The sequence below is a fragment of the Rana temporaria genome, chromosome 7 (genome assembly GCF_905171775.1).
Source record: "Rana temporaria chromosome 7, aRanTem1.1, whole genome shotgun sequence".
In the NCBI taxonomy this organism is placed as follows: domain Eukaryota; kingdom Metazoa; phylum Chordata; class Amphibia; order Anura; family Ranidae; genus Rana; species Rana temporaria.
In genome coordinates, this window is record NC_053495.1 from 156842833 (window position 1) to 156853667 (window position 10835).

General features: G+C 49.4%; 1 protein-coding gene across 1 annotated transcript in view; it reads right to left on the reverse strand.

Annotated features, from left to right (window-relative positions):
* The window catches only part of LOC120945800 (ADAMTS-like protein 2), a 108511-nt gene extending 101356 nt beyond the window's left edge, over window positions 1-7155 (reverse strand). The window contains exon 1 of the mRNA XM_040360211.1: window positions 6972-7155. Coding sequence (XP_040216145.1) covers window positions 6972-7061 — 90 coding nt within the window. The 5' untranslated portion in view covers window positions 7062-7155. The remainder of the gene's footprint in view (window positions 1-6971) is intronic.
* Between the last annotated feature and the right edge of the window lie 3680 nt (window positions 7156-10835).

The window sequence follows — 10835 nt, forward strand, 5'->3', positions numbered from 1 at the left end:
GCTGCGGCTCGGCTCAGGTGCCCCCATAGCAAGCTGCTTGCTGTGGGGGCACTCAACAGGAGGGGGGGGGGCAGGAGCACTGAAGAGGGACGCGAGAAGAGGAGGATATTGGCTGCTCTGTGCAAAACCAGTACATAGAGCAGGTAAGTTTAACATGTTTGTTATTTTTAAAGAAAGAAAAAAACAAGACTAGTATCACTTTAAGCTTTGACTATAAAACCTGGAAGCTAATTGGTTTCTAGGCACGGCTGCCCCAGATTTTACGCTCTGCCGTTTTAGTAAATCAACCCCCTGTGTGCACCAGTTTTAGTAATGCTCCCCCTAAGGGCCCTTTTCACACGTGGCGGATCAGTAATGATCCGCCTCCGTGTGTCCGTAAGCTCAGCGGGGATCGCTCCGTATATCCCCACTGAGCCGGCGGATGACAGGGTGGTCTCCGCACTCTGTGCAGGGACCGCCCTGTCTTTTCTCCGCTCTCCCCTATGGGGGGATTGGATGAACACGGACCGCGTGTCCGTGTTCATCCGATCTGCAGACGGAAGAAAAAATAGGACATTCTTCCGTCTGCAAAATCGGATGTTTGCGGAGGCGGGTGATTACGGGTGTCCGCTGACACCCGCACTCTCATAGGGACCAACGTATGTCCCTTTTTCATCCGCAAACGGATGGATGAAAAAGCAGACATACGGTCTGCACGTCTGAAAGGGCCCTAAGGCCTCGTACACACGACCGAACATGTCTGCTGAAACTGGTCCGCAGACAAGTTTCCGCGGACATGTTCGGTCGTCTGTACGGCCGACCGGACAATTTTCCGGCGGATCGGACAGGTTTCCAGCGGACAAATGTTTCTTAGCATGCTAAGAAACATGTCCGCTGGAAGCCTGTCCGTCGGACATGTTGGGTCGTCTGTACGACTCACCGGACATGTCCGCTCGGCCGAAAGCCCTTGCATGCGTCGAAGTGATTCGACGCATGCGTGGAAGCATTGACCTTTCAGGGTCACGCACGTCGCCGCGTCATCGTCACGGCGACGGCGCGGCCACGTCACCGCGTTCGCTGTCCGCGGGAAATTTGGTCTGATGGTGTGTACAGCCATCAGACCAAAATCCGCCAGTGGACATGTCCGATGAAAACGGTCCGCGGACCGTTTTCATCGGACATGTCTGGTCGTGTGTACGAGGCCTTAGCGTTGCAGGAATGCATGCGTTACCTGAGTTGATGCATTGCTGTGTTTTTAATTTTGAATAGCAACCCAACTCTCTGAGACCCGGTTCACACAGGGGGTGGGCACGACTTTGGGGGCGACTTGGCAAGGTGATCTCAAGACGACTTCAGAGGCGACTTGCAAAATGACTTCTGTATTGAAGTCAATGCAAGTCGCTCTGAGTCGGAGCGACTTGATTCGCTCCTAATAGAGCGGTTCCATTGAACAGTGCGGAGCACGACTTGTCAGGCAGCTGAGTCGCCTGACGAGTCGCCCCTGTCTGAACCGGCTCTAAAGCAACACACTGCAAACTGTAAGGCAGGGATCCTCAAACTACGGCCCTCCAGCTGTTGTAGAACTACACATCCCATGAGGCATTGTAACACACTGACATTCACAGACATGACTAGGCATGATGGGAATTGTAGTTCCTGAACAACTGGAGGGCCGTAGTTTGAAGACCCATGCTGTAAGGGCTTATTTACATCTATGTATTGCACGTATGTACACGCTAACACGCAAGTTACCACGGGGAGCAACAACGCACAATACATGATTTGATGGATTACAGTGCCATTTATTTTAATTAGCATTCCAATGCACTTAAAGGGGAGGTTCACCCTTTAAAAATTCTAACACTACATCCAGCCCAGTCCTGCATATAAAATGACACTGACCTTTTTTTTTTCTTTGCCGTAGATAGCGTTTAGCCGTAGAATTCACCGCGGCTTCCAGGTAGGGAATCCTGCGGGAGTGGGCGTTCCTATTGTCATGCCAATTGATTGACATGCTAAACGACGGCGCACACAGTGCGTCACGACTTCCCGAAAGAAGCTCGGGTCGGCTCGGCCCTATTCGGCGCCGGTGCGCAGGCGCCGAAAAGAGCCGAGCCGACCCGAGCTTCCTTCGGGAAGTCGTGATGCGCTATGTACGCCGTCATTTAGCATGTCAATCAATTGGCATGACAATAGGAACGCCCACTCCCGCAGGATTCCCTACCTGGAAGCCGCGGTGAATTCTACGGCTAAACGCTATCTACGGCAAAGAAAAAAAAAAGGTCAGTGTCATTTTATATGCAGGACTGGGCTGGATGTAGTGTTAGAATTTTTTTATATGGTGAACCTCCACTTTAAGGCAACACGGTGTGCACGGAGCCTTGAATGAGAAGATAAACATGCATGCACAAGAATATAGAAATCAACTTTGCTAACACAATCTACACAGGGTATACCCATGGGTGGATCACCTATTCTGCAGTACCCATCAGTCTGGATATATGTATCACTAGCACCATTGGAAATGTTTTCTAAATAATTCCTATTTTCCTAAATTAAGTCAAATATTTACTTAAATGGCTTTTATGATTTCTTTAGCTCTAAACTGATACTTTTACAAGCAGTAATACACCCAGGTACATGTAGAACAACTTGATACAAACAACCCAAAATGCATGACAGCGTCATTTCCGCAACCCAGATATACATGTTTATATACCCGGCAGTTCTTCCGTGGAACTATTTAGGCTGTAAAACAAAAAAAGATAATGACATGCAGCATGGCCCAGACAGGGCAGCTATGCAGATACACATACGATATATAAAGAGAATGTACAGCTCTATACAAACAGACATATAATTATAGACACACACAAGCTATGCAGACACATGGCCATTTAAAGTAAACCTGTAGAGAGAAAACTTTAAGGGCTGCTATTGCTGAATGCTAACTGCCTGGCTGTGATGACCATCTGACTTCCAATTTTCTGACTCAAAAAATATATTAGATCGTTCTGCAAATCGGAGCAAAGACAAAATTATGATATGACTACTTGTAAGTCGGTGGGCTATGATGCTGATCCTCATTTGCCTGATTGTTGAAAAGTTGTGATGCTCATCCTCTGGCTTTCATACTTTTTGAGACACTGGCCCCGAAAAAGAACCAGGAAAGTCAGAGTGCAATCAGAAATGCATATATATATATATAAATTTTTAGATAGATAGATAGATAGATAGATAGATAGATAGATAGATAGATAGATAGACATGTATACAGTAGGGATGAGCTTCGAGTTCGAGTCAAACTCATGTTCGACTCGAGCATTGCCTGTTCGCCGAACAGCGAACTATTTGGGGTGTTCACAGCAAATTTGAAAAGCCGCAGAACACCCTGGAAAAGTCTATGGGAGAAATCTAAAGTGCTAATTTTAATGGCTTATATGCAAGTTATTTTCATAAAAAGTGTTTGGGGACCCGGGTCCTGCCCTAGGGGACATGTATCAATGCAAAAAAGGTATAAAAAAAAACGTCTGTTTTTTCGGGAGCACTGAATATTCCTGTAAATTCTGTACCTAGGGGGGGTGTGTAAAGTATGCCTGTAAAGCAGCGCTTGTTTCCCGTGCTTAGAACTGTCCCTGCACAAAATTTCATTTCTGAAGGAAAAAGGTCATTTATAATCACTGCTCCCGAAAAAAACGTACGTTTTAAAAAAAAAAATTGCCATTGATACATGTCCCCAGGGGCAGGACCCGGGTCCCCAAACACTTTTTAGGACAATAACTTGCATATTAGCCTTTAAATTAGCACTTTAGATTTCAAACGTTCAAGTCCCATGGACTTTAATGGGGTTCTAAAGTTCACACAAACTTTTGGTGTGTTCGCAGGTTCTGGTGCGAACCGAACAGGGGGGGGGGTGTTCGGCTCATCCCTAATATACAGTATATCTATATATATATATATATATATATATATATAAGGAGACAGAATTTGCAACTATTGTAGCTAATGCACTCAACCAGAGCCCTGCTTTCCAGGCTCAATATGTAGCGACAATACAACACTGGGGGGAGGGGCCGAATTGCAGCATACATTACATTTATTTAAATGTCCATCAGACAAAAAAGTTACAATTTGGCTATAGTTTCGGACAATAAGCCATTTTTTTTTTTTTTGCTCAAGAAAGACATCTGCCTTTCTTGTACTTTTTTTTGTCTGATGGACATTTAAATAGGATAGATAATATATATACTGCACTGTGTCATATGATGTGTAATAAGTATATATATGTGTATCGACCCTGATTTACTAAAACTGGAGAGTGCAAAATCTGGTGCATCTGTGCATGGTAACCAATCAGCTTCTAACTTCAGCTTGTTCAATTAAGCTTTGACAATAAGCTGATTGGTTTCTATGCACAGCTGCAGCAGATGTTGCACGCTTCTGTTTTAGTAATCAACCTCATAGTGCCATGTGATTTGTAGTGTACTGTATACTGTCTTGTGTCATATGATGTATGTATATATATACTGTCTTGTGCCATATGATGTATGTATATATATACTGTCTTGTGTCATATGATGTACGTATGTATATATATACTGTCCTGTGCCATATGATGTGTTATATATGATTATGTGCCATGTAATTTGTAGAGTACTGTATACTGTCTTGTGTCATATGATGTATGTATGTGTATATATATATATATATATATATATATATATATATACACATACATCATATGACACAAGACAGTATACAGTACTCTACAAATCAAATGGCACTATGGGGTTGATTTACTAAAACTGGTGCATAGAAACCAATCAGCTTCCAGGTTTTATTGTCAAAGCTTAATTGAACAAGCTGAAGTTAGAAGCTGATTGGCTACCATCCACAGCTGCACCAGATGTTGCACTCTCCAGTTTTAGTAAATCAACTGCATAGTGCCATTTGATTTGTAGGGTACTGTATACTGTCTTGTGTCATATGATGTATGTATGTATGTATGTATATATATATATATATATATATATATATATATATATATATATATATATACTGTCCTGTGCCATATGATGTGTAATATATATATATATACATATACTGTCCTGTATCATATAATTTGTGATCTTCAGAGTAGTGATGTGATGTATAGAGATGTGTATACAGTCTATAGTGGGGTCCCCCCTACATAGTGGAAGTTGTGTTGCGGTGTCAGTCCCTTTCTTTGCTGCATGTTAGTGGCCGGGCGGTCAGGTGGGATGCAGAGGCAGGGTGCGTGCCCCTTTAGTGCGGAAGGCAGAGGAAAGGTGCGTGTTACCGCGGAAGGCAGAGTGCATGTTCCCTTAGTGCGGGAGGCAGAGGCAGAGTGCGTGTCCCCTTAGTGCGGGAGGCAGAGGCAGGGTGCGTGTTCCCTTAGTGCGGGAGGCAGAGGCAGGGTGTGTGTTCCCTTAGTGCGGGAGGCAGGGTGCATGTTCCCTTAGTGCGGGAGGCAGAGGCAGGGTGCGTGTTACCTTAGTGCGGGAGGCAGGTTGCGTGTCCCCTTAGTGCGGGAGGCAGAGGCAGGGTGCGTGTCCTCTTAGTGCCGGAGGCAGAGGAAGGGTGCATGATGTTCCCTTAGTGCGGGAGGCAGAGGCAGGATGCGTGTCCCCTTAGTGCGGGAGGCAGGATGGTGCTACCTTAGTGCGGGAGGCAGAGGAAGGTTGCATGTTACCTTAGTGCGGGAGGCAGAGGAAGGGTGCGTGTTCCCTTAGTGCGGGAGGCAGAGGAAGGTTGCGTGTTCCCTTAGTGCAGGAGGCAGAGGCAGGGTGCATGTTCCCTTAGTGCGGGAGGCAGGTTGCGTGTCCCCTTAGTGCGGGAGGCAGAGGCAGGGTGCATGTTCCCTTAGTGCGGGAGGCAGGGTGCATGTTCCCTTAGTGCGGGAGGCAGGTTGCGTGTCCCCTTAGTGCGGGAGGCAGAGGAAGGTTGCGTGTTCCCTTAGTGCGGGAGGCAGAGGCAGGATGGTGTTACCTTAGTGCGGGAGGCAGAGGTATATTGCGTGTTCCCTTAGTGCGGGAGGCAGAGGCAGGTTGCGTGTTCCCTTAGTGCGGGAGGCAGAGGAAGGGTGCGTGTTCCCTTAGTGCGGGAGGCAGAGGAAGGGTGCGTGTTCCCTTAGTGCGGGAGGCAGAGGCAGGGTGCATGTTCCCTTAGTGCGGGAGGCAGAGGCAGGGTGCATGTTCCCTTAGTGCGGGAGGCAGGGTGCATGTTCCCTTAGTGCGGGAGGCAGGTTGCGTGTCCCCTTAGTGCGGGAGGCAGAGGCAGGGTGCGTGTCCCCTTAGTGCGGGAGGCAGAGGAAGGTTGCGTGTTCCCTTAGTGCAGGAGGCAGAGGCAGGATGGTGTTACCTTAGTGCGGGAGGCAGGGTGCATGTTCCCTTAGTGCGGGAGGCAGGTTGCGTGTCCCCTTAGTGCGGGAGGCAGAGGAAGGTTGCGTGTTCCCTTAGTGCAGGAGGCAGAGGCAGGGTGCATGTTCCCTTAGTGCGGGAGGCAGAGGCAGGGTGCGTGTTACCTTAGTGCGGGAGGCAGGGTGCGTGTCCCCTTAGTGCGGGAGGCAGAGGCAGGTTGCGTGTCCCCTTAGTGCGGGAGGCAGAGGCAGGTTGCGTGTCCCCTTAGTGCGGGAGGCAGGGTGCGTGTCCCTTTAGTGCGGGAGGCAGGGTGCGTGTTACCTTAGTGCGGGAGGCAGGGTGCGTGTTACCTTAGTGCGGGAGTCAGAGGCAGGGTGCATGTTCCCTTAGTGCGGGAGTCAGAGGCAGGGTGCATGTTCCCTTAGAGCGGGAGGCAGGGTGCGTGTCCCTTTAGTGCGGGAGGCAGGGTGCGTGTCCCCTTAGTGCGGGAGGCAGAGGCAGGGTGCGTGTTACCTTAGTGCGGGAGGCAGAGGCAGGGTGCGTGTTACCTTAGTGCGGGAGGCAGGGTGCGTATCCCCTTAGTGCGGGAGGCAGAGGCAGGGTGCGTGTTACCTTAGTGCGGGAGGCAGAGGCAGGGTGCAGGCAGAGGCTGGCGATGAAGAGCAGGGTGAGCCCGGGGGGGCGGTGGATAGACGCGTACATCCCTGTACTGCAGCTGCGGCAGGAAAAGCCTCGGGACCGGCTGGGGCAGCCCGCTCCCTCCCCGCATGGCCAAGTAATTACAGGCTGGGAGCTGTGTGAGGCTGGGGGAGCTCGGAGCCGGGACAGGGGGAGGGGGAGAGGGGGGCACAGGAGGGACAAGGAGAGATGATGGCTCAGGGGAGGGAGAGAGGTAGACAGGATGATGATGATAAGGGGGGAGGATCTGTAGTTTTGGGTGAATGAAGGGGGACATGGGGGGGGGGGGGTACACCATAGGAGATCCATCCTGCTCTCATCTGGGTGGCTGCATGGAGTTTGTACATTCACCTGATTGCCTGGGGGGATCCCTCCCACAGACTACAAAAAAAGGAAAGTTTTTTTAAAGGCAAAATTTTATTTTAAATCTGGATGGAGTGGGGAAGAGTTATACCCTCTGCCAAGTTTTTTTTATTGCTATGCCTTCTCTGGGGCGATTCACCCTCTATGTGCCAGAAAGTGGAGGAAATACTACACTTGAGGCTCCATTCAAAACTGACCAGTGGCGGCTGGTGCTAAAAAAAATTGGGGGGCGCAAACAAACGAAAAAAAACATCAATTGCAGCCACTGTGCCTTCAAATGCTGCCACTGTGCCATCAAATGCAGCCACTGTGCCATCAAACGCTGCCACTGTGCCATCAATTGCAGCCACTGTGCCATCAAATGCTGCCACTGTGCCATCAAATGCTGCCACTGTGCCATCAAATGCAGCCACTGTGCCAAACGTTGCCACTGTGCCATCAAATGCAGCCACTGTGCCATCAAATGCAGCCACTGTGCCATCAATTGCAGCCACTGTGCCATCAAATTCTGCCACTATGCCATCAAATGCAGCCACTGTGCCATCAAATGCTGCTACTGTGCCATCAAACACTGCCACTGTGCCATCAAACACTGCCACTGTGCCATCAATTGCAGCCACTGTGCCAAACGTTGCCACTGTGCCATCAAATGCAGCCACTGTGCCATCAATTGCAGCCACTGTGCTATCAAATTCTGCCACTGTGCCATCAAATGCAGCCACTGTGCCATCAAATGCTGCCACTGTGCCATCAAACACTGCCACTGTGCCATCAATTGCAGCCACTGTGCCATCAAATGCAGCCACTGTGCCATCAAACGCTGCCACTGTGCCATCAAACGTTGCCACTGTGCCATCAAATGCAGCCACTGTGCCATCAAACGCTGCCACTGTGCCATCAAACGCTGCCACTGTGCCATCAAAAGCTGACACTGTGCCATCAAAAGCTGCCACTGTACCCATCAAACGCTGCCACTGTGCCATCAAACGTTGCCACTGTGCCATCAAATGCTGCGACTGTGCCATCAAATGCTGCCACTGTACCCATCAAACGCTGCCACTGTGCCATCAAACGCTGCCACTGTGCGCCTGCTGTTTACCCTTTTGGAAGCCTATTAGAGTCCACAGGCGCTAATCAGGAAGCCTATTAAAGCCTATGGGTTTAATCAGGTGCTTCCAAAACACACTCGCCGCTGTAATTCATATGCCCGGCGCCCAACAAGGGCTCGGGCACATGAATAGGGGGCGGCAGTGGCGACCATAGATTTATGCAATGCGTGAATCTATCTATGGTGAGAGAGTGACAGGCGAGGGGGGGCGGTGCTACTGTGCCCTTTATGGACGTACCGCCACTGCACCTGACGACATGCTTATGCGTGATTTTTTTCACACTTTTTTGCACGTTCATTGCACAACATCATAGGACACCCCATCAGTGGAGTGGACTGCCCTACGCACGACAGATTACAAAAATGAAAGGAGCTCCTGCACTTTATTTTGTGCATCTCCTAGCCGTGCTTAGGGTGTCATTAGGAAATAAACAAATGCTTGTTTCTGAGTGCATTCCCGGAATGCGAAGGTGTGAATAAAGCCTTGGGCCCCTCCTGTCAGTTTTTTAAACAGACCTGATCGGACCCTCCATTGTCATCTAAAGAACGCCAACATCCGATCCAATCCACCAAAAACAGGCAGATGGCGATCAGTTCCCCATCCTTCTAACACAGGGGTCTCCAATCTTTCTAAACAAAGGGACAAATTATTGTCCTTCAGACTTTAGGGGGGCCAGTGGAGTAGAAAATGCCTGGTGTCCATGGAAGTAATTAATGCCCCATCAATGAGAAGATTGGGACAAGGAAACCTGTCCCCAACAGGTCACCAGGAAGGGGGAGAGAAGGATGGACTACTATGGTCCCGTGAACACAGTACACAATTTGTTATAAAAGAGGTATGTTTTATTTATACAAAATATAAAAATTTAGGATATATATCCCAAAATAACATAAAAGTTATATATTACACGTTCTAATGCCATTTGGAAGTATATACCAACATTACATGTGTGCAGGGATGGACTGGCCATTGGGACTACATGGAGTTTCCAAGTGGGCCGATGGCTCAGTGGGCCGGCTTCAGTCACAGCGGACCGCCGCCCCCCTCCACTTCTCTGTCTCTCCCTTCCCGCAGAGCTCACCTCCTCTCCCTTCCCACAGCGCTCACCTCCTCGCCCTCCCTGCAGCGCTCACCTGGGGGAAACAAAGAAGCAGTGGGAGGACCAGAGGAGCAAGGTGGATGACAGAGGAGCATGGGGGAGGGGACAGACAGCTGACTCAACAGCTATGGCCTGGGAGTTTCTCACTTCTGCCTAATCTTGTCCCATAAGGGGGGGGCACCGAACTGATTCTTTGCCCCGGGTGAAATAATGTTTAGCTTCCCCTCTGGTACTGCCTATAAGAGTACCAATACCAGCCTTTCTACTTTAATAAAGTAGAACGGCTAGTGGCTAGTGAAGGGGGAGAGGGCCGGGGGGGGGGGGGGTGCGGGTGTTATCTGGCCACCATTGGCGAGACCTGTCAAAGTGGACCAGTCTGGATGAAGTCCAGGGCCAAATTTTTGTCCCAGTCCAGCCCTGCACGTGTGTCACTACTACTGGATGTTCATCAAGGAGGGGAACAGAAGTATAGCAAATCCTCACAAATCACACATTACTCTTTCTCAACATGTTTCGCAGGATTTTACCGCTTCATCAGGAGAGTATTGTCTGTAGTGAGTTAACAAAAATACACATGGTAAACAAAAATCAACAGGTACATATATATATGAAAGGCATTTGGTTTACAAAGGGGAAACACGAGGGAAGAGATTTCAAAAACTTCGGCTTACCGATGGATCTGCATCGACACAACACCCAGGATTCCCCTAGAGTGAATGTGGGGGGCACATGAAGCATGGACGGCAGTTAAAGCGGAGTTCCACCCTCTTTTTTAACTTTAAAGCTTTGTATAGCATACTGCCCCCTTAAACATATTTGGCATGTGTTTTTATTTTATTTTAAAAACTCACTTTGTTATCGCCGTGAGTTTCTTTCACCCGCCGCGGCGCAGCGCTGCTATACCTCCTGGGACATGTTTGTGATCAATCCCAGGAGGCAGGGCTGAAGGATCGCCGCTGTTTCAGCTCGATCGAGCGGGCTGGAGGGGGCGGGCTGGAGGGCGGAGAGATGTTTAACAGCCCCGCCCACCGCCAAGGGAAGCATTGCGGTTGTCTTTGAAACATGCGGTCCCACCCCCTGTCACTCTCAGGATCCCAGCAATAATCTGGCCGCTGGACGAATGTGGGCGGGGTATCAGGAGGGGGGGGGGGGGACCGTGCGGCAGTGTGGGCTCCTCAATGCCGGCTGGCTGGGATGAAGATGACAGCAGCCGGGGGTGTGTGTCCA